Source organism: Maniola jurtina, chromosome 10 (genome assembly GCF_905333055.1).
Source record: "Maniola jurtina chromosome 10, ilManJurt1.1, whole genome shotgun sequence".
NCBI classification, from domain to species: domain Eukaryota; kingdom Metazoa; phylum Arthropoda; class Insecta; order Lepidoptera; family Nymphalidae; genus Maniola; species Maniola jurtina.
This window is the reverse complement of record NC_060038.1, coordinates 8,589,335-8,614,182: the sequence shown is the minus strand read 5'-3', so window position 1 is coordinate 8,614,182 and position 24,848 is coordinate 8,589,335. Positions and strand designations below refer to the sequence as shown.

At 34.7% G+C, this 24,848-nt stretch overlaps 2 protein-coding genes across 4 annotated transcripts in view; both read right to left on the bottom strand.

Moving 5' to 3' along the window:
- The window catches only part of LOC123868668 (programmed cell death protein 2-like), a 28,273-nt gene extending 26,868 nt beyond the window's left edge, over positions 1 to 1,405 (bottom strand). Inside the window, exon 1 of the mRNA XM_045911216.1 lies at positions 1,395 to 1,405. The gene's annotated coding sequence lies outside the window, so the exon portion shown is untranslated. The remainder of the gene's footprint in view (positions 1 to 1,394) is intronic.
- On the bottom strand, positions 607 to 24,432 carry LOC123868661 (RUN and FYVE domain-containing protein 2-like). Of its 3 annotated transcripts, none has more exons than XM_045911198.1 (15): positions 24,132 to 24,432; positions 20,209 to 20,387; positions 19,879 to 19,988; positions 17,994 to 18,201; positions 17,472 to 17,650; positions 16,567 to 16,703; positions 15,480 to 15,538; positions 13,795 to 13,920; positions 12,270 to 12,410; positions 8,340 to 8,437; positions 4,806 to 4,947; positions 3,954 to 4,028; positions 3,160 to 3,387; positions 1,879 to 2,068; positions 607 to 1,307 (listed from the first exon to the last, which is right to left on the bottom strand). In XM_045911198.1, the coding sequence occupies exons 1-14, from the start codon at positions 24,298 to 24,300 to the stop codon at positions 1,943 to 1,945; spliced, it is 1,977 nt and encodes a 658-aa protein (XP_045767154.1). In that variant the 5' UTR covers positions 24,301 to 24,432; the 3' UTR covers positions 607 to 1,307; positions 1,879 to 1,942. The 3 variants fall into 3 exon arrangements, with proteins under 3 accessions (XP_045767154.1, XP_045767153.1, XP_045767155.1); XM_045911197.1 differs by lacking the exon at positions 24,132 to 24,432 and adding an exon at positions 20,744 to 21,460; XM_045911199.1 differs by lacking the exons at positions 607 to 1,307; positions 1,879 to 2,068; positions 3,160 to 3,387; ... (2 more) ...; positions 8,340 to 8,437; positions 24,132 to 24,432 and adding exons at positions 8,444 to 9,125; positions 20,744 to 21,475.
- Between the last annotated feature and the right edge of the window lie 416 nt (positions 24,433 to 24,848).

The window sequence follows — 24,848 nt, the reverse complement described above, 5'->3', positions numbered from 1 at the left end:
GTTTACTACTTGATACTAGTGTCTGACAGCTCTATAAAATACAATTTTTGTTTGAAATACTGAATACTTGTTAATAAAATATAAGTATTAATTTAATTAGGCGGTACCTCTGGTGCTGCAAATGTTCATGGGCGACGGTAATCACTTAACATCAGGTGACCCACCTGCTCGTTATTTTATTATAAAAAAAATCGAGTTTACTAATCCTAGTCAGACACAGCATGCACAGAGTCAAAGCCCGGAATTCCTCTAAAATCGTGTTTGTTTGCTTCTTTTGTGCCCATGTGCGCGATTCGTGCATCCGCAGTTTCAAATTTCTAAACATAAAGCACTAAGGCTGAGATCTATAGAGTGCACTTTATCTTTACTCTGACTTAAGACACTGTTAAAACGAGACAGTGTTATGCCGCTGGCATTTTGTCTCGTTTTAACTGAAACTAAGTAAGTCACTTGTTAGAGATAAGAACGCACGTGCAAAACTACCATGTGCAAATCGTGTACATAAAAGCAAACGAGGAACACGATTTATGACTAGAACTCCAAAAACTATATTGCGCAGTGCACCAGGCGGATGGCGCAGCTTGGTTTGAAAAATAAAACAATAAGTTAATTCAAATAATTGTATAATGTCTTAAATAAAAGTCATTGCTATACAAAACAAAATTAATTATTTACAATATTTTAATGAAATTCATTTGTTTGAAGCACCGTAAACGTCATGTTTTAACATATAATAAAATTAATTTATAGATACATGGCGCTTAACCAATTGTCCGAAGCTGAACATATAAACAGTTACAAAAATAAACTTGAGAACATATCAAACTTATGTATTTTTCATTAATAAGTAGATACGCGACATAGCTCATTATCATAAAACGTAAATAAATTAGTTACGGTTAAGTTCAACACCTTTTTCTGGTGCATAATAAAATTATTTGATTAAGAGCGTAGAAATAGGCATTAATTTCATTTCATTTACGTAAAATAAATAAAAATGCATGAATAATAAATTAATATTGTTTGTAAAATACGTATATGTAATAGCACTCGTTATTTATTTAATAGTCTATTATAACATGGACTTCATGGAAATAAAATAAATTATTATTTTGAAGTAAGATATTATTTATACAAAAGACAGAATACATAATAATATATATAGTTAAAATTGGGTTTGAACACTTTTAATAAAAAGGAAATAGGCACTTACATAATTATTTATCGAAATAAAAACTATTCACGATGTTTTATTTTGCATACTGCAACATAATATTGTATGTAGATTAAAAAAAACCATTATAAAATTTATTTAATTTTTACAAGGAACCAAAAGCTTAATTTGCTATAATCCGCTAAACCAGACATATCTGTATGGTACCACGCAGCATCACACAGATCCCAAAACAATCTTACAATGTACTTTGCAATTAGGCACTGTAAGGTCTACATCCGCTCCGCATGCTCCGGTGTCGGGGCGAAACGTACGTCGAGTGGTTTTTAACCCCCGACCCAAAAAGAGGGGTGTTATAAGTTTGACGTGTGTATCTGTGTAACTGTCTGTGGCATCGTAGCTCCTAAACTAATGAACCGATTTTAATTTAGTTGTTTTTGTTTTAAAGGTGGCTTGATCGAGAGTGTTCTTAGCTATAATCCAAGAAAATCGGTTCAGGCGTTTGGAAGTTATCAGCTCTTTTCTAGTTACTGTAATCTTCACTTGTCGGGGGTATAATAAATTTTCAATTTACACTTGTGGGATGTGTGGTGCTGCGTGGTACCATATAGATTTATCTGGTTTAGCGGATTATAGCAAATTAAGCTTTTGGTTCCTTGTTTATCATGGACTTCCGCAAAGTAACACCTGCTTCTATACAACATTTGATTTAATTTTGTTCATAACAAAAAGTCAAATCTCTTCAGTCTTGATTACAAGTAGTACTTACTACGTTAGTCTGACTTCTGCGAAACATGCGTCGCAAACACGGACAGGTTTCGTGTTGCCGACCAGAGCAACTGTTTTTTCACTACACGCGCCGCAGAATATGTGGCCACATCTTCTGCAGTGATGCTGTAATCAATATAAATCCTATAATTAATATAAATAAAATAATAAAATAAATAATTAATATAAATGTAATTAAATGAGCAATTCTAACATGTATGTATACTGGGTGTAACCAGAGCGCTGGCAAAAACTTATCCAATGCCAATAACCATTTGCCTATAATCTTGTAATTTTAGTGAGTTAGTATATTTCAAACCCGCATTGTAGGTATATCGTGCAAAACTCGGGTCAATGTCCCACCCTCGACGCGGTATTGACTTCTCGAGTAACCTATTTACGGAAAGTTCGTTGACCTCTAGCGTCAGTCAGATGTTTTATTTGCAATATATCTATTGTGAATTATTAAAAAAACAGGGTTTTTTGTCGTATCTTATCAGTAATCATCAGTTCTATCGCCTGCCTTCGTTTTAGCTAGCGTTCTGATTACACCCTGTATATAATACTAGCCTATGCTCGAGACTTATCCACGTGGACTACACAAATTTCAAACTCCTATTTTACGCCCTTAGGGGTTGTATTTCCAAAAGGTCTTTCTTAGCGGATGCCTACGTCATAATAGCTATATATATTATATGCCAAGCTCGATCCGTGCAGTGGTTTGAGCTGTGCGTTGATAGATCAGTCAGTCAGTCGGTCAACTTTTCCTTTTATTTAAATAGAAGAAGAAGCTGGCAAACAAAACAGTGAAATTGCACGCAAGAAATTTTTTTACAAGAGTAGCATAATAATTGTAGGGTTTATTTATTATATTATCATATTGTTAATGTTATCAAGTTTAAAAATTATTTACGTTTTATTCTACATATTATATTGAGATTGCAAATCACCACGAAACACTTATACTCTACTATATAATATACTCTATCTCATTCTCTCGCAAGCTAAATTGTATAGATGTATGTGTTTATCTCTCTTTAGTGTCGGTTTTTAGTTTCATCGAGTTTCAAAAAACAACGGTCCTACAGAAGTTTTACCTTCTAATACATACCTTTGTAATAAACATTAAAATATACAATTAGGTTAGGAGAGGTAATAAGCAATTTTTCCTGGGTTACAAACAAATAATAATAGTCTTAAAAAATGTTATTTAATACCTTTCTCCTTGCAATGGTAAATTCCTTAGCACATGCGGCGCAAGCTACTGCGTCCTTGTCACTCGTCCAGTTGGGTGTTTCTTCGGTAGATTTTGCCTCTTTTTCTAACAATTCAGCTAGTTGCAATTTGTTTTCAGACAAGGTGGCTCCAACTTCTTCTAGAGTTTTCTGAGCTTCAGTGTACTGCACCTTGAGGTGATGCTGTTCCTCTTGAAGTGCTATATATTTCTAGAAAATGCAGGATATAAATCAATAATATTTCCCTTAATACCAATATTGGCGTCGATTCTGATGTTTTTCTCTAAATTAAATTTAAAATAAGTATCTGCATCTTTTTTCTTTTTAATATTGCTAAAAAAGGATGGAAAATTGAAAAAGGATGGAAACATGATGCTCAAGATTGGCACCAAAAGTCACGAGGTATTTTTTTTCTCTCTCGTCTGGCTTTACAAAGATTATTCAAGTTTGTAGTTTGTTACAAGTTAGTTAAACTATACAAGTATGGACCCCGTCTGTGCCGGCACTCGCCGACATACGCACGGCACCCTTGTAGAGCACTTTCCAGTCAGTTTTAACAAAAAAAAAAACACTCCAAAAAGGCAGAGCACACCCGCCAGCCAACACCAACACAGACGAAGTCGTCACGAGGTTTAAAACGACATTTTAAATTAAATTAAGTTTGTCTGTCCTTGATGACAGGATGTGAATACTCTCACATCTAATTGCGATCAGTACCACTATAAAATTTATAAACTTATCTAGATCTAGAAATGATATCATTTTGTAATAATTACCTGTCCTATAGATTTAAGAGATTCCACCTCTTGTGTGAGTATTGATATTTTATCACGATCCCGCATCATTGACTCCTGTAATTGAAATGATTGGTTGTGATGAACTGATAGATGCCGTAGATATGTTCTTTTATATTACTTAGATAATATTATAAACGGAAAATCCGAATATTGCCATTCTCTTTTATTTCGTTACAGGCAAAATTTTAAATTCGATCCATGTGAGTAAAATGATGATTCAGATAGAAAATAGTTCAGATATTCTTTATTTTCTAATGTTCGTAGTTTAGTTAGTTATTTAAAGGGCATTTCATACTGATCAGAGATTTTTGTCACTCCTTACAAGGTACATTTTATTCTATCTACCTAACATATTGGGTTGTTTTGGTGGTAAGCAGGTTTTCTGATTACTTTTTTGGGACAAGGAAATCCCCTCGATTCAATTATCCATATTATCAATTATTATAAATGCGGGTGTATGTGTGTCGATCTGCTAGTTTTCACGACTCATCCGTTTAACTTTGACTTTTAGTACAGAGATAGATTGCATCACGGGAACGGACACAGGCTATTTTTGTCAGGGAAATAGAAGACTTCCACTGGATTCAAAAAAATAGAACCTTACGTGCGGACTAAGTCGCGGGCATTCTCTAGTTTCTAATATATTGTTCATCGAATTGTTACTCTCTACCAGTGAAGTAAACCTACTTTTTTAACTGTTTTAAACTAGTTGACCTGTTCCGGCTTTTCTCGAACGCTGATTATTCTTTGGTGGTCCACATGCAAAATCTCTAGCTTTCATTCCCAGTGGTTAAAGCTTTCTGTTAATAAGTATGTTGATAAGGGCTATACCTGTAAAGATATCCGCCATTCACGTTCTATCCGCAGGTCTCCTTCTGCAGCGACTGCCCTGGTCTCAGCGGCCGCGGCCTTTTGCCCCAAGGACCTTGAATTCTCTTCTAGGTTTTTCCGAGCGTTTTTATCTTCCTGTAACCTGTGCTTTTGTTATAGCGGTAACTTAGCTTTTGCAAGTTTTGATATTATTAAAATCAAATCTATCTCATAATTTCTTAACTATGCAATTCGTCTTTTATCAGAAGTTAGTATTTTTGGGAGTTAAATTTTATTCACGTGAACAGTTGCAGAATTATCAACTAAGATATATCTGTTATTGCAATGCCAATTAGGTAAATAATATAATTTATGTATATCTAAGTTTATATAAACTGTGTGTGCATGCGCTTTTGCAATGTTTGTTACCTTTTGATTGGAAAAGTCTGTCGGAGTTGAAAATAAACATACAAGTAGTCCTTTAATTACCGACATATCCATTGATCACTTTTAGTTTAATGAATTTGGAATACACCTAATTTAATTCAAAGATAACACATACTTACGACGCAATTTAGAATTTACAATTGAATTGATTTACCTACCTGATCGAAATAAGTGTTATGGTAGGTAATGCTTTTCAGCATTTTAAGGAGTGCTGGTACCTATAACATTAGTACTTGTCACTTTTAAGCTGCATTCAGGCTAACCCATGCTTCAGCTGGTCTACTGAGGTATGTATGCTTTAGGGTGGTTTTATAAAAAGAAGGTTTACGGTCCCAATTCTTGATGTGATAAATCGGCATTGTGTAATTATATGCAGTTCCAACCAGTTTCTTTATGTGCGTGGACATTTATTAACACGGAACTACTTGCGGTATCGACTACCTTTGTGCAGGTATCCTGCTCCTTTACAAAATCACCCTTACGCATCTCCTCATGCTACACCCGGTCTGGAGTAACATAGATTAGTTCATTTAAAACTGTCCCCACTAGGCCCGGTTTCCACTGAAGCGGAGTGGAAAGGAGATGTGTTCAGTCGAGTAATCAGATACTTAATAGATGACGAAATCTGATTGCTTGACTGACCACATTTTTTCACTCCACTTCGGCGACAACTGGGCCTTAATCTTTAATCAACAGGTTCATAGTGTAGCGTGAATTAACCTTTAGGTTAGTGACAAAAAAGAAGTTCAATATCCGACGTGGTGGTCATTCAACACCAGATGTTCCGATGTACTATCTTAACGACCAATTTTAAATATAATCTACCAGAATAATTCTTCAATTTTTTTCATCAAGTAGGTACCTATAGTGATTTTCCTACACTTTAAGGCTAAATAATTTTTAAATACATATATCAAAAATTATGAAACCGCAGGATTCAAAACATAAAACCATATGGGTTTAATATGTAAGCAAGGATTACTGAAGGTTAAGATTTGCAAAAGAAAAAGATTTCAGAGATATGGCTAATAATGTTAAATGGATAATACGACTACCTACAATATTTGTATTAAAAAATAAGTTTAAAAATGTTAGTGGCAATAGTCATGCAAACACAAATCAGAGTGATAATGGCAAACCTGCACAAGAAACAAAATAAAACAAGCACAGAACTGTGGTTTTCGTAAATGAAATACGGTATGCGACTGAATATCATTTATTACAAAGAAGGCTTTTTTACATAATCTAGAGATTTAAAATTACAAAACTATAAAAGAAACCGACACAGGTTTACCGAATTCATACATTAAATTGATTCTAAAAATCTAAAATGCTAATACATTATTGCGCATTATAATTCTTTTAATCATAATTTCTATTAGGTATGGGTAGTTATAATTACACAAAAATGAGATCAATTAGTTAATATATCTTTAAAGAATACAAATCATTCTATGGATTTGATCACATGTACTCCCTATAATACTTGAATATCACTGAAAAAATATAAAAAAATATCTAATAATAATTTATTTTGGTATCATTCTCTGTAATAGTTCTGAATACATCGGTATTAATAACGCTAGAGATTCTAAGAAATAATTTTAAATATTGATAAAAACATTTTAATACTCTAGCACAGGTAAAGCTATAATATAAGAATTACAAGTATATTTTTTCTTAATGAAGAAAATTATATTTCATCTTAATGGAAAGTAACTATTATAATATAAACCTAGCAGAAACTTAACATGATCCAATAATATTATAACTAGTATTTTGGAATATTTTAACCACAGCAACGATAAGCTAAAGCAATACTAGCGCCTTGCCTCTCATGTGGTATTTATATAATGTAATAAAATATATTTTATCAAAATATCACTGTTTTATTGTGAGGGTTTGCCAATATCAAAGAAAAGTTTTTTTTTAAATTTTAGCAAGCGGTGCATCGCTCACACCTAAGTGCGCTTTCGATAAATTGATATGTCAAGCAAATACATGTTATGTTATAATAGGGTATTTGACTAGTTGTAACATAAGGTCTGACTTAAAATTATTAACTCTGTAACCGATTTTTGGATAATGAAAACAACTTGTAAATCGTATTATAGGATGACGTTATATACAACAAGAAGTACTTAGTTATTTTGAAAAAGTCACGGTATTTATTTTCCAACGTTGATCAGTTTTAACCGTGAATTTGCACCATCGATATAGAATTAGTACCTATCTACGTTTGCACCAAAAACATTAACGTGTGAATGTTTGACAGGTCGCCGTGTGACAAAATAAATTATTGAAGTGAAAATAATAGCCTCATTGGAGGATTTTGGAATGTGTAAAAACTTCAAGATTGCATCACCGACATGTTAATTTTATTCATGCCTTTTTTAATGGGAGTGTCAAGTATGCCTTCTGTAGTCGGAGAACCTCCTAACAGCTCTTGATACTACAATTAATTTGAAAATCCAAAAAAACCCCCTGTTTTATTTGATAGTTTTAAGTTTTCACTTCTGTCGGCAGTACCCACTGACTACCAATTTATTTTGTTAACTTTGCGTGCAGGAAATCGGGTAAATTCATAGACGTAATCATTAGTCTCGGAGATCTGAGACTGTCAAACATCAGTGAATGATCTGACATTTTGTCAAACAAATTCCATTCAACAAGTTATGTGATAGCCAGGAAAGTTTTCAACATTTTTTTATGTAAAGGTTTCGTCAGTGCAAACTCACGGTAAGACAATTCGTATTGTCAAATAATTGCCATTGTAAATACTTATTTAATTTATTATATCATTAATCTAAGGTATCAAGGGAACAAGTAATTTGGAAAACAAACGTATATATTTTGTCAAATTTTCAAAAACATTTTTCTATATTTATAAGTTGTTTTGTATTTTAAAATACTACTATGCAATTGTAACGCGAAAAATTTTATGTATAGAGATTTTCAACTACTACTTGTGTGAGGTTTGATTGTGTGGTTTAATTTCTTGTCATATTATCACATTACCGCAATTAACGTCAAGTACCCTATTAAATCTTTTAGGCACTGATCGTCGAGCGATTCAAGGCATATCTTAAGAAAACATGTATAACCTACTTTTCATCAAGCTGATGTATCGTGCTGCCCATTGACTCAGTCTTTGCTTCCAATTTGGCTATTAGGTCTGTTTTATGTTTCAAGGAACTTTCACATTCCTAAAACAAAGCCAGTATTTAGCTGAGTTAATACATTATAATACTATTCTGGTATGAGATAGAAGATTTTAGTTAGTACTAAAGCATACATACGCATTTCATCAAGCATCATGTTATTCTAAATATTTGAGGCTAATAAGACGGATTTACTATTATGTAGTCAGTAAAAATAATTATTATTTCTATGATATCAATTCCGCCATCCTATTATCCTCTTTATAAATCTATGGAACAGTAATTGATTATAACGTTAGTTATTATCGTGTGAATCTAATAATAATAATTATTATAAAGCTACGAGAAACATCACCGTGTGGGCTTTGATTATTCGAACAATATTTACAATAAGCCATTTGCTATAAATTTATTTCTCTACTGCGCTACGGACTTGTTCGGAACTATTATTTTTACGGAACGGTGGTATTTCCTGTAGGTTTAGTTTTTTGTTGGGCGGACCCTCGTCCTTCGACTTTGTACCCTTTTGGTGACTACTGTGTGCTCTAAGCATTTCTAACTTCTCCCCTAAATGATCGTTAGTGGGCGATTTTAAAGCTTTGACTAAATCATGGTCTGGTCCGAGGAAGTGGTTATATTTTTCAAGGTTGTGGAGTATTTTGCCAATTTGCTCAGCTTTCCCTTGGAGCCTGGATACCATTTCGCCTTTCTGCGTGAGTTCCATCTCGCATTCCTTCCGTTCGATTAATGCGGCATTGACGAATACACCAATGTTAGTAATACATTTTCATGGGTAAGCATGGTAATCGATAAAAGCGGAAACTACATGCAAGAAATAAAACTACCCATTATATTTTACGATGAGTTAAATTTTTGAGATGCTTTGACATTATTGATCACAAAGGATACTAACAAAACAATTTAAGGATTTGATTTGACCTCCATAACGAAACTAAATTCTAACGTTAACCCACTGTAGTAAACTGTACAAATAGTACGGGTTTTTTTTTGGAAATTATCAAACAGTAGTTTTAAAACTACTAATCACGTAATTTATGCAAAACCAATAAATTGGAGACTTGAAACTGTAGATATGACATTAAAAATAATTTGGCTGGAATTTGTAAGAGCTTTTGGTAATTGTTTCGACCTGCGTTTAAAAGCTTATCCAAATTAAAAGACTAGTTATATTTTTGTTTAATTACATCCATTATGGAATTTTATCTCTAATAGAGGAACTTTTATTTCTTGCACGAGATTATCAATAAGCGTAAGTACACCATACACACATTAAATTAACTAGTGTTGGAAAGGACGGTATTTTAAAAGCCTCGAATTTACAGCGTCTAGTACATCGCAAACAACAAAGGTCAAACATAATGATTTACGTTTTCTATAAGCCATAAATTAGTCACTGAGCGAGGCAAAGCGAGTGCATGGGCGGACAATGATGGCTTAGCACCCACATCTAACAAAGAACCTTTGCGGGGCAATGGCTTCTAACTGCAGATTGTTTAAATAATATAAACAGCTCGTACACACGTCAACCTGATCTGGATCACGATCCGCAAAAATCGCGATTCATCATAGATTTTCTGTTGCAGATTGACGGATCGATACGTCAGATCGCAAAATATCTAGTCCGATCCTATCCTTGACTGAACGTCGCGTCAGTTTTCCTGCGCACTATACATCACTATCACTACTAATATTATGAATAAGAAAGTTTGTTTGTTTGTTAGTTTGTCTTTCAATCACTTCGCAATAGAGTAGCTTTGGGGAGTAGATTTTTTGCGTGGATATAGTCAAAGAACTCAAGAGTGACAGGCTATTTTTTTACCAGACCATTCGACAGCAAAGACTGGGTTATTTGTCCGGCGATATCAAAAAGTTTCCATGGGATCTTTAAAAACCTTAATCCATGCGAAATTGCAGGTATCATTTAGTAGTTAAATAATAACCATGACGCATTGCGATTTTTGAATATTGATCTGAGATGATGATCTAGATTGACTGTGTACCGGGCGTCTTGAATCTCAACGCATAGGTATTATGAGTAAATATCTATGTAGTAATGTACAAGAAGGGTCATTCTAAACAAAAATTTTCGTAGGCTACAACTCGTTTGAACTTTGGTGCAACTTGATATCCAGTGTCATACTAATTTAACAGCTCAATAGAACACGATGTTTGTTTGAAATAGCCCTTGCTATAGGTACTAAATTAGTTAATGGGGCGTAGTATAAGGCGGTGTGGTTAGAGATGATCCGATTTGAATCACCTTGATTTCAAAGGTGTGTGTATGATTGCGTGTATAAAATACATGTTCACTGATTTTATCACTATAATTTTGGGACTGGAGCATACAAATTTTATTGATAAAATTGAAAGGGAAATAAAAAAAAAATGTGTTTTGGATTTGATAGTTGTTGGAGAGGCAAAAGGAGTGCTCACGATAGCTGTTGTGTTGTGCTAATGCCATTAATCTAATACTATTATTATGTTTCACTCTAAATAAAACATGAATAGTTGTAAAACTCAAGGTTATAAAGTATACTTTTTGTTATCTCCTTAGGTCCTTGACATTGTCCAAGCAAGCGTATATAAATAATGTTGTAATGTAATGTGACTGAATAGTTAGTAATAGATATTTATATACATCGAACCATGAAAATGTATGAAACTGTAATGCAACTAATTACTGATTGCATGTTGCACGAATGTCGAAAATGTATTGTCTATCTTAAAATCGTCAGAGTCAATTTTGATAACTTAATTTTTGTATCAAAGTAGAAAACCTATTCTAGTAATGCAATAGACGCATACGTTGGTCGTTTACGTCGTTTTCGTAGCCTTTAAATATTTAATTCTTTAAATGTTTGTGGTTTAAGTTATTTGAATCGTTTTTCCGGAGATAATTTTACACACATAAATTGCTTTCATAAGTTTTTTAGGAACTACATATATGCAATTATGGACTTATCAGTATTAGGCAAAGCATGTAATTCAGGATCCCTTTTCTATGACATTAAAATTTTATCTTACTTGTAATAATTGCAATTGTGGCGCCAAACTTGACAGTCTCAAGTTGTGAGAAGATATCAAAATGGAATTGCGCACAAAGCTGCTGGTATATCACTATCGTAACAAATCAGGCAGGCTAGTACGGAAATTGAGATTATTTCATTACAATAGTTGCGGGCAGAATTTAGGTATAGTTACTGTATTTATTTTATTTAAGACAATATTAAACGAAAAATATACTTGGACGGAATTTCACGGACACTTTTTGCCGTCTGTCAGTCATTTTGTGTAATTATTTATCGAAAACTATGTATGTCTAATGTGGAAGTGAAAGATTTGCATATAAACAAAATTGACGTCACAAATGTATTTCACGCATAGTACAGTGCCAACTTATCTGTTCAGGTGGGCAAAATTGGAACTAGAGCCACGCGGACGAAGTCGCGGGCATCAGATAGTATAGCAATATTAAGTTTTATTGAATCTGTGTTATGTTGAAAGAATTTTAATTCTGTTTTAAGCGTGTACCTACCTCAAAAGGAAAAACTGATTTTTATTTATTTTAATGCATAAAGTTTTTGATTTATCGTGCAAAATATCGGAAAAAAATACCCGAAACGGAACCCTCGGTGCGCGAATCTGACTCGCACTTGGCCGGTTTTCCCTGGCGAATTTCTTAAATAACAAATTCTCCACTAGCGAAGCTGTCACCTGAACAGCTAAGTAAGTGGCAATGGAACAATCTCAATGTCATAGATATTCAGGGTTTAGAAGCATTCGTCTAACCTACTGTGCTAATTGATTTAGGCAAAGGGTACAAAATCAAACGAAACATGCTACAATTATGGCTTACCTGTAACTTTTTGTACATTTCCAGGTTTATCAGTTTGATATCGTCAAGTTGCCGCCTTAGAGAAATTATTGTGTCCTGCTTATCGTGAATATCTTTCTCTAGGAGTTTCATAGCGACCTCCATTTCAGCTTTCAACGATATCTGTAAAGACAAAAATAAATTATAAACATAATTATCTGTATACCTATGTACACAAAATATACCTACACAAATTTTTGATTATTGTTTAAAATTAGCTTGGTCAGAATCCGATACTTAACATGTTTTTGCAGTTTAATAAATTCAAATCGAGTGTCCTAAAATATCAATAAAATATATAAGGCTAGAAACTGATCGAAATTATTAACGTATAGTTAAAATGTAAATAACTATAATGAAAGGCAGTTATTTCGAAATAAAACAGACTTCAATTCATAATAAAGTGATATAAAGACTAAATTTGAATTTTTTTTGAAAACCGGTTTTCTTGTTTTCTCCAAAACATAGACCTCAAGAAAAAAGAGTTTGCAAAAGAAAAAAAACGTAATCGAAAAAAAATTGACATTTTGTATGGCACACCTCTTCCAGCGTATTTGTATAATGTCTGTTTCAGTGGCTTACAATCGTAGTGATGTTATTGAAAATGTTATATAAACTACATATACGATGTAATAAAGATAACAATAAATAAAGTAACATTTATAGAGTTGACCTATTTTGCGGCTGATCGGATTCGAGAGTAGAAGCGTTCGGAAGGTCACAATGTGCATTTTACAAGTCTACATTAACCTTGTGTTTATATCACGTGAAATATGACCAAGAACTTGTATGATGCCAAATCATCATCATCATGATCAACCCATCGCCGGCTCACTACAGAGCACGGGTCTCCTCTCAGAGTGAGAATGGTTTTGGCCAAAGTCTACTACGCTGGCCAAGTGTGGATTGCCAGACTTCACAACATAATAGAGAACTCTCAGGCATGCAGGTTTCCTCGCGATGTTTTCGTTCACCATTAAAGCAAGTGATATTTAATTACTTAAAACGCACATAACTCCGCAAGAGGTGCGTGCACGGGATCGAACTCCCGACATTCGATTAGAAGGCGGACGTCCTAACCTCTATTTATACCTTATTATAAAGAGGAAAGCTTTGTTTGTTTGTAACCGATAAACTCTGCAACTACTGAACCGATTTTAACAATTTCTTTCACATCCTTTCATTGGTAAGTATAACAAATTTCACCCGAGCGAAACTAGGCGGATCAGCTAGTATAAAATAATACGGCTATTCCTGTCTCTAAGCTAAACTAAATTGATTGGCCTAATAGTGCTGTCCTTGTCCGCTTATGAAAGAGATAACAATACTTTTAGAGGTGCCATTTAGAGTTTGTGTACAAATAAAAATTAGGCGCAACATCTAATCAGTATGTCTAAAAAAATGTCTAATATTTAGTTGAAGATTTAAATAAGAATACCTTTGATGCGTTTTATTAAAAACTTTTGTATGTTACATTACAGTAAATCCAGTGTTACAAGACTGATACCTGTAAATCCAACTCTTTCTGCAACTCCAAATTTTTCTTCCTCTCTTCATCCAAAGTCTTACCCAGTTCAGACTCCTTCTCATGCTTATATTTATCAGAGGTATTACTTTTCACGCTTCTTTTCTCCTGAAATAAAAAATCTTTATATCTACTAGTGTATGTAATTAGACTATTTACTTAAAATTACGAAAATGTCATTATCACGATTCTATATTGATGATTCACACTAATATTATAAAGGCGAAAGTTTGTGTACATGTTTGTTACTCCTTCACGCAAAAACTACTGGACGGATTTGGCTGAAATTTAGAATGGAGATAGATAATATCCTGGATTAGCACATAGGCTACTTTTTATCCCGGAAAATTCCAATTTCATTTCCAAATCCCGTGGGAATTCAAAAAGTTTCCACGGGATTTCGATAAACCTAAATCCACGCGACGAAGTTGCGGGCGTCAGCTAGTTATTATAATAAAAATGATTTGACGTACTTTTTTAATTGAATCGAGAATTTTAAATGGTTAACAAACTTAAAACTAGCAGCGAATGTGGATTTTACGAATTTTGGAAGACCCTCTATTTAATAATTACTAAGAAATAATTTATTTTTGACTTAGGCATCATCCCCATTTAGACTACTAGCTGATGCCCGCGACTTCGTCCGCGTGGATTTAGGTTTTTCGAAATCGCGTATATAGGGATATCTCGTAATAAAAAGTAGCCTATGTGCTGATCCAGAATATTATCTATCTCCATTCCAAATTTCACCCAAATCCGTCCAGTAGTTTTTGCGTGAAGGAGTAACAAACATACAGACACACACACAAACTTTCGCCTTTATAATATTAAGTGTGACAATTGAAGAGATTTTAAAGGACATCGACAAACCACCTTGTATCTATGTTAAAACAATAGTGTAATGTAGAGTCAAACTTAAATAAATGCAAACATTATTGGTCTGCGTCTTAAGTGAATTATTAGAAGCATAATGATAATCAGATTCGCAGTAACGGTATTGCTTAGACAGCAAATAATTATTGTTTTCGATGAGGTCATCAACACATCACCCACACTACGGCACAATGTTTTTATTATTGCTTCAAGTGTATGCGACAAGGAAAACTATCTATAAGTATCGATGATTAGATGGCGTTGAACTACCAATGTTTTAACGTAGTATACCAACTACTACTTTAATAATGATTAAGTAGAATAACAACTTAATCTCTTAAACCTTTATGTAACCGCTAGATGATGCCTGCGACTTGTCTGCTTTGATATACGGTTTTAAAAATCCCATGGGAACTCTTTGATTTTCTGGGTCAAAAAGTAACCTATGTCCGTTCCCGGGATGTAAGTTAACTCAGTATCAAATTTTGTCGAAATCTCTTGAACAAATGGGCAGTGAAAACGTATTAGACAGACAGACATACCCAATTTTGCATTTATATATTAGTATGGATATGGAACTATTGCGTATTTTTTTTGATAGAACTAAAAAATTGATGACGAAATATTATTAAATACTATATGCATTTTTGATCAAATTAATCTGGGCAAATATTTCGTATTATTAAAATTCCATAAATCCTAAAAGATAAGCTATAGAGCAACAAATCGTACCTATTTATACAATAGATATACCGCGTGGTCACATTACGATAGGAATACCAATGAAAACATACCTCCTCTTCGGCTTGCATTTCCATCACTTTCATCCTGCTATCTTTGGTTATGTCCTGACCTGAACAGAAAAAGAAACGCACGTGTTGAGACGGCACGCAAATAAACACGGACATCCGAAATCGGATCGCGTATCAAAAATAGCTCACAGTTTTTCGCCCAATTCACTTTTTTCCTCGGACTCTTTGTCGTTGAATTGCCCATCGCGAATCGCATAACGGTGTTTTTTCATGAAGGTGACGATAAAGTGACGTGCGACGAGACCAGCATACTTATGCCTACTAAGCGGTACTAAACTCAAAAGGTCGTGAGTCATTGTATTGCAAGGTGTCTTATCTAATGCAGACTCTACTGTGTGAAGCGATTTTCACACAGTTTTCCGAGTGTTTGGTGTTTATAGCAAACAGGTTATCGCTTCCGAATAATTTTGGTTTGTCACCTCAAAAATTCAGATTATTGTCTAGGAATTCATGAATTACATTCGCTTGTTAATAAATATTTTCTTAATTTTTATTTTTCTATGGGATACATTGAAAAATAAAAATATTTATAACTGTTTCGACCTAAATGAATAAAATAAAGTCCGTCACCAGAAAGAACGCTAACTCTATATTTATTTTTGATTTAATCTGTTCAGCGCTAGAGCCAAAAAGATAACACTTTCACATTATAAAAAACGTAATAATTTCTGAAATTATATTTTTCGATATTTTATTGACTAAATAGATATCATTAAAAGAACTGTTTAGGTACCAGCCTATATTGGAAAGAGATAAAGCAGGAAAAGATATAAGTTCCTACCAAAAACCAAATTTCATTCGTTTGGGTTCAATTCCCGGCAGGGGTAATTTATAATTTGTAAATTGTTCTAGTCTTGTGGGAGGTTTCGGCCTTGGCTAGTTACCACTCTACCAGCAAAGCCGTACCGCCGATAAGCCGATCAAGAGTAGATTTAATAAAACCACTATACCCCTTCCAAGTTAGTCCGTTTCCATCTTAGACTGCATCATCACTTACCACCAGGCGAGAGCACAGTCAAGGGCTAACTTGTATAAAATAAAAAAAATACAAAAAGGAAACGGGCCTCACCTAAAGCATATTTTAGCTGATTGTTTTCCTCTACCAACTGAATCATGGTGTTCTTGGCGATCGCCAAGTCTTCCTTCATTAAAGCATTCGTTGTGGTCAGACCCTCGACTTTGGACTGAAGATTTGTCACTGTGGCGCTAAAATACATTTGTCGTTTATTCCCATAACTCAACACAAACTTTGAAGTATTTTTGAAGTTTTGACAAACACAATCATGCACTGCACTGATCTTTATAAGTAGAAGGTCTTGGATTCAATTCTCGGTTGGATTAACTTAGGTTATTATTTCCGCTCAGATTTATTTAGAACTTTATCAGCTCCGATCGTAGCTAGTTAGCATCAAGCTATAAAGAGTTCCTGTACAATGTCTCATACAAACTAAAGAACTGATTAGGGCCTAAGTTCAAACTGCCCAGGTTAGGACGCTTCGATTTAAACTGCTAGGTCACATCATCATATGAGAGCCAAGCGCCAAGTTGATCGAAAAAATATTTTTCATTATGAATACATTAGTTTAGGATTTGTAATTTACGAATACATGTATTTAGGTAACGCGTTTTAGTAGTAAATTAATACCACTTGATACTGAAATAGTTAGACGAAATCCATACCTTATCAGATATCATTAATTAATTACAGTACAGTGTACTTCATTAATAAGTAATTAACAAATATATTCACAGTTAGATTTACAAAATGAAAGTCGAGACTGTATGCTAAAACTTATGTGTATTTTTTTTTAGCTAAAGATCATCTATTAATGTCAGTGTTAAACAACGCTATTGAAGAAATAAAGATAAAATCTTAAGAAAATTAAATGAAATGGCAAAAATTTAAACCTTTTAAATAAATTAAAAACATGAAATATGGTGCATTGTTCATCTCGTGTGATAGTATGTACTCACTTGAGATGTCTGTTGAGCTCTTCAATGTAATTCTTTTGGTCCAGCATTGTGTTGATGTGGCGCTGCTTCGGTTCGTTGTTGCCATTGTTCCCATTGCCAGTCAGATCGTTGGAGGAATTGCTGCCACGGAGGTACAGGGAGAAATCTATCACGCCTTGCTGACTGTCTAAATCTTCTTCCTACGAGGTTATTTTAAATACGCTTTTATAATCAAATACCGGAAATTAGGTCTCGACGAGTATAGTTTCTATTGAAATTATGCATTTTTACACACAAAACTACGGAATGATGACAGAGACAGGCAGCGATACAACTGAAAAAAGATCATGATACAGTAGCGATGTATTGCTGGCCTGTATACCTGCGTCCACGTAGCCACAATTCTGTATCGCTACAAAAAGACGCCGTGGACGATGTCCTTGATTACAGATGGAAACACTAGTCGTGGTTTTTTTGGTACTCATAAAAAAATACGAATACTTACATAAGGCATTAAGAACGCATTCAAGATGCTACACTTACCTTCACACATAAATTGCAATCAACAACATTGAGGCCAACAAGTAATCCCGTTATGATCACAGCTTCCTCATTTAGCATCAATGCGTGCGGTTCAAAATATTCCTCGAGCGTTTCCTCGCGATGCTCCAATAAGATTCTGAGGTAATCCGCCAGGCGCTTCTGCATCAGCGCTAGACGTAGCCAGGCTCTAGCGCGACCCATGGCGGTCCTAAAATACAACATAATATAAAGTTCGGTGAAGTGCGAGTCGGACTCCCGCACGAAGGGTTCCGTACCATTGTAAAAGAAATAAAATTCGTTAATTTTTTTTTACTTTCATGGCGGTCATTATTAGTGTTATACATAATAACGGCAATAGAAATTACAAATTCTGTGAAAATTTCAACTCTTTATCTATTACGGTTCAAGAGATACAGCCATCTGACAGATAAACGAACAGTCAGACAGACGGACGGACATGCAGGCAGCGGAGGCTTACTAATAGGGTCCCGTAGCCCGTAGGCACCCTTCGGGTACGGAACATACTAGAACATATTACTGTCGTGGGACATATTACTACAGAAGCGAAGCTGTACACTATCTCGCTCACTCATTATATGCACAACCAATGTGCTGCGTTCGTTCGTTATTTTAAATTTTACCGTTTAGGTCGGCCATCCCGAAATTCCCAAAAGGCCAAAGAAGCTTTGGCTCAATTTTTTTTAATGCAATGAAATAATTATGTCCTTTACACTATACACTTTATTTTTAACCCCCGACCCAAAAAGAGGGGTGTTCTAAGTTTGACGTGTGTATCTGTGTATCTGTCTGTGGCATCGTAGCGCCTAAACGAATGAACCGATTTTAATTTACTTTTTTTTGTTTGAAAGGTGGCTTGATCGAGAGTGTGCTTAGCTATAATCTAAAAAAATTGGTTCAGCCGTTTAAGAGTTATCAGCTCTTTTCTAGTTTTCTTGTAGAAAAGAAGGTTAGATAACCGTTAGGTTCATAATATTATGTCAATTGACAAATGTCAAGCTGTCAAGATCCCGCATTGCCTAGATACATAATTATTTATTTGAAACTTATTTGAAAATGATGTTTTGGAAAACTCAGATACTTTGGATCGTAGGCGCGGAATAGTCCAAGAAAATCGGTTCAGCCGTTTGAAAGTTATCAGGTCTTTTCTAGTTACTGTAACCTTCACTTGTCGGGGGTGTTATAAATTTTTAATTTACACTTTTTTATTACACTGACTCGTCAAGGTTGACATTCATTACCAGCCATGAAAAACAATACGATAAAAACACGAAATAATCTCAGTAATTCATGCACAACAAAAATTATTAACCTTGACCAAAAAATGGGCTATTCTTTTTCATTATAAGCACACGCTTGACGACAATCACACCTGATGGAATATGATGACATGGCCTAAGATGGGACGCGTTTACCTAGAAGATGCGTATTTAAGGCCGATTCACACCAATTGCGTACGCAGCACGTACACGTGACACGTGCGTAGTGACGCGCATGAATCCGTAGACATAAGAATAAGAAGTGTTTATTTGCTAGAATATGGTATAATATACGAGTACATTGGTCTTAAATATTATGTGGAATCTCATATTCTGCCAAGCATGGCGTGCAAAATTTATTGAATTTATTTAATGTAACAAACATGTCAAATTATTATTAATTATTGCATTCAATATTTAAAATTTGTCATGCACTGCACGTATTACGTCTACGTGAACGTTCACGCCACGCAAGCGGTATGCCATGTTTCATACAGTTCCATACATTACAGCGCAATGGTACGCGCTACGTCTACGATACCGGGATTGTAATTTGTAGGAAACACAGATCGTGGAAGAAACATTGAAATATCACGAAATATACTCACTTGACAGTGGGCAAGTCCCTGATGCTAGCTGTAATGTCGGCTGCTTCCGGTGAATATTTTTCAACCATTTGAAGAATATCCCATAGTTCCTTCTTCGGACCAAGTAAACCCTTAAAATATTCTTAACAGTTATATGAAGGAATCAAGAATACAAAATCCAAAAAATGCTTTTTTTAAACTTTGCAGTTATGGCATTTAATTGGGTAACACATTTTGCTGAAGGAAATGTGGCGGATTTCCGACACAGTTTTTACGTCGTAAAATTGAGCACTTAATGGAAATAGGTTGTAGATGTTGTTAAGTGTACACACAGGAAAGTGGATTGGGTACCTTTTTAGGTTTGAGTCCATGACGCATGACGTGCTCGAGAACAATGAAGAAGTGATGCAACGGCAGATGATCACTGTCGAGCATCCGGCCATATCGGAGCGATTGCTCAATTAGCTCCTTCACAATCAGCTTCGAGATATTCACGAGATTGCTGCGCTCTATCACTACTGGGTCTCGAGCTGCAAAACGAATATAAATTTAAAAACCTGCATCAGTTTGATGTAGCAAGTGTATTCAATTTGATATAATATGATTGTGTAGATGACTGAAGATTATGTTCAATATGTTAGTGTTCAAAAAAAGATTCTTGTGCTTTGGAAAAATTACATCGTAAAAAATATTATATACGTACAATAATTACGATTATAATCTCGCTGATTAATATTTGGCGTCAAATATTTAAAAACCGGTTTGATAAACTTTATACAGAACAGTGGGAAAATGATTTTTTTTAGTCGCAATAAATCACCAACGCGACTGCGATTGTCATCAAACAATAAATGCGAACGACTTCCGCAGTAATAAAATTAATTACCCATTAAAGAATGCATAGGATCATCTGGAGATGTAATTGCACCGTTATCCGACTGGGCGGTGTAGGAGTTCTGCATCTCCATATCGTGCAGTTCCTTCAAACAGAGCCACTCTCCGTCAACTGACACGCGGAAGTTGCACAAGTAAATAGTGTCTTGCGCCCCGGCCATGTCCGCATCGGGGTTCTCTTCCCCTTGGGCCCCAGACGTTAAGCCCAACTCAGGCAAGGGTTCCACCCCGCGGACCGCAGTTAGAGAACGCATAATAAAGCAGCAAAATAACTATGAAGCGAAATACCACACACGATATCGTGAATTTTGTTCACTCTTGTTTATACATCGTTACTCAGGGCTTAACGAAAATTCCCGTATTCCTTTGAGCTTTAGTATATTTTGTACGACAGGTAATCACAATTTTACTAATTGTTATTTTGATCACAAGAAAGCACCTCGAAGGACAATGTCACGCTAATGGGTTTTCCAGCACAATCAGAATGTGTTATTGATTTTTCAACAAGCAAGTGTTGGGGAGAAAATCAATACTCCGAAAAGGTGCTGCCATCTGATGTAGCACGTGGGAACTTCTTGACATTAGCTTTTTAGTGTGGTTAGCCTACACTTTGTTATTTTATATCGTTGTCAACACTTTCTTCACGTGATTAAATGATACTGGCAAAGATTTTAGCAAGTTATTTGCACAGATGCTGAAAGTAGCTTTGTATAACTAATTCCTGTACCTACAATATTGTGTAAATAAAAAAATATATACTTAAGTAAAAAAAGACACCACATAATATCACACCATTCTTAAAAAAACCCGGCCAAGTGCGAGTCAGACTCGCGCACTGAGGGTTCCGTACTCGGGTATTTTTTTCCAACATTTTGCACGATAAATCAAAAACTATTATGCATAAAAATAAATAAAAATCTGTTTTAGAATGTACAGGTAAAGCCCTTTCATATGATACCCCACTTGGTATAGTTATCTTACTTTGAAAATTTAAACATATTTTAATTTTTTTTTTAAATGATGTGAGCACAAATTCGCGGTTTTCAGATTTATTCCTGTACTTGTGCTACAAGACCTACCTACCTGTCAAATTTCATGATTCAAGGTCAACGGGAAGTACCCTAGGTTTCTTGACAGACAGACAGACAGACAGACGACAAATTGATCCTATAAGGGTTCCGGTTTTTTCTTTTGAGGTACGGAACCCTAAAAACCAGTCACATGCGAGTCGGACTCCCACACGAAGGTTCCTACCATTGTACAAAAAATAGCACTTTAATTTTTTTGTAATGTAACCACAAATTTTACGGTTTTCGGATTTTTCCCTTACTTGTGCTATAAGACATTGCTGCCTGTCAAATTTTATGATTCTAGGTCAGCTAAAAATACCCGATAGGTTTAGGGTTCCGTACCTCCAAAGGAAAAACGGAACCCTTATAGGATCACTTTGTAGCCTGTCTGTCTGTGCGTCCGTCCGTCGTGTTTGTCAAGAAAACCTATAGGGTAGTCTCATTGATCTAGAATCACGAAATTTGGTAGGTAGGTGAGTCTTATAGTACAAGTAAAGGAACAAATCCGAAAATAGAGAATTTGTGGTTACATCACAAAAAATATTAATGTGTTTACAAAAAAAATTATTTACTAAATCACATATAGGTGGCACTGTTTCATAAACTTGCTGCACATAAAAATATTAAAATATCTTGTACAACCCTTTGTATGCGAGGATAGAGGAGGATAAATCAGGAGTTTTTAAATGTGTTACAACTACATTATAACACAATTACAATAACTTTTGTCCCAGAATTCTAAATTAATCTCCTACTTTTCCTCACTCCTGACAAAAAATCCATCTTCTAATTATTTCTATCTGCCTAAGTTGTGTGACATTCAAAGAAACAATGGATGTTGGGGTCCCAAGGTGCTTGACCAGTGACCTCTCATCCATAAACTACAGCATTTGCAGACACTCCATCAAGTGGATAGAAGACAGTTGCTGAATTCAGATGGCACAAGACCTTGGCATGTGGAAATCCCTCTGTCCAGCAGTGGATATATTGGCAGAAGACAATGTTTTAGAAAATGATAACTATCTATTTAACTTAGTAGTAGAGGAAAGAGGGAAAGGGGAATTTTAGCATATCCAAGTTTCAAATATAAAGAAAATTGACTTCAAAAACTTAGTGATATTTTTGAAAAAAACACCCTGAACTTGAGCCTTAGATACAGTGGGTAATTTATCAATCTATTCAGTGATACTAAATGTGTAGCTTAGTATTACCAAACACAATGTGCTATTTATTAATGCATTCAGTGGTATTTAATAGATTATAGGTACTATTAAGTATCACTGAATAAATCAGATCAATCAAGATCAAACTTTTCTATGATACTTAGTAGTATTATTCAATAGATTAATCAAAATATAACCCAGGATTGGTTTATCAGTCAACCTTTTATCTGCTACTCTATTAAGAAATACTCAAACACAGACACATCCACTCCAAATGTTATCTAGAGCTCTTTATAACTGATGCTGATCGTACCTTTCTTAACATTCTGTACTAAAAATAACTGCTATCTTTGATTAGTCAACTGAATCTATCGCTGATTCTGAATGTCTGGCAGTCACTTTTATAAATAACTTAAATAGTCTGATAAGTTGCCTGGAAGAGATCACTTTTGTGATAAGGTTGTCTTATGTTTTGAATTATTATATTTTCTGTACTTTTATTAAATATTTATATTATTAATACTTTCCTGTTAGGCAGTCTCAATTTCTTAAATAATCAAATATTCAAATCTTAGTAACTTAATACAAGAAATTGTCCTCAGGATGTTAATAGAAAATAATCAATAAATAATTATAAAACTACACATATTTTCAGTTTTAGAAATTTTGTGAAAACCCTTTATTTTTCCTGGGATAAAAAGAATCTTCGGCAATCAGCATGCAAGCACTTTGATCCTTTTGTATAAATCAGATTAATAATTGAATTTCAAAAGTATATATAGCAAACAAAAATGAACACAGTCAATATAGATATATTCACGTATGCATTTGATTTCATTGATGTAGATTTAGGTTTTTTAATAATACCATGGGAACTCTTTAGTTTTCCAGGATAAAAAGTAGCCTAAGTCCATCGTCTTTGTCCAACCAGAATTGGTTAGGCAGATGAGCTGCAAATAGGTGAGACAGGCCGGCCAGGTGTCTATCTGTTTCGTATTTATTAATTCATTCAAGTGCTAACAGGCATTGGCTTGACACCTTCACAAAAATAAGATTGCAATGAACTTAGCAGAAGGCACCAAAACGAGACTGTTAGCATTTAAATAGGATTAATATTAGATATGGATTAGTGAGAGTATGTACTTACACTTTGTACTGTAAAAATATGATTTCTCTGGTCGAGACAATAGTAGTTCCGGCCATTTGTCCTCCCTGCTCGACGACACCGATGGGGATCTCTCCAGGAACGCCGACTTGACTGAGGTTGTAGACGTGGCTGGGGACACTTCAGTCTTTTTGTCCTTAGAAGACGCCATAATTAATTATTATCTATTATTAAAACCACGAAACATTTCTGTCAAAATCCCAGAATTTCCAAATAACTTTTATTTTTCCTTGACGTGTCACATAAACAAAAATCCAGATTCCAGACACCATCAGACACCGTAAAAAAGCCAGAAATGTCAAAAAGCTGTCACCTGTCATTTGTCATTTTTGTTTGGTTTTGGTTGGCACAACTGAAAGCCAATGAAGAATGAATGATGCCATGTTTTGTCTATGTATTTGGATCGCAATTGGCATTGGCCACGCATTCGCCCAAAGTTGGAACCAAGTTGGGCTATAAACAAGCAAATTGGGAGCTGTTTCGGGTCTCGACTCGGGACTTCCGAATCCCGACGTGGCATTTGGTTCAATTATTTATTTATTTAAATGGGAAATAAGGAAAAGATGCTTGTATGAAAAATTCGCCACTGACCAAAATGAACAGTGAAGAAGAGGTCATAGGAATTGGACTGCCCGCGAAATTCAAATTTAATTAGGTTTTTCGCAATTTGTAAACCAACTAATACGACAGATTAGGTTT

What these genes read in the sequence shown, in the direction of transcription:
- LOC123868661 (XM_045911197.1), bottom strand. Translation starts at nt 21,005, where the DNA reads ATGCGTTCTCTAACTGCGGTCCGCGGGGTGGAACCCTTGCCTGAGTTG. An exon ending in ATTGCAATTTATGTGTGAAG is followed by an intron (nt 17,651 to 17,993) that starts GTAAGTGTAGCA and finishes ATAACCTCGTAG; the next exon opens with GAAGAAGATTTAGACAGTCA. An exon ending in GAGCTCAACAGACATCTCAA is followed by an intron (nt 16,704 to 17,471) that starts GTGAGTACATAC and finishes AATGTATTTTAG; the next exon opens with CGCCACAGTGACAAATCTTC.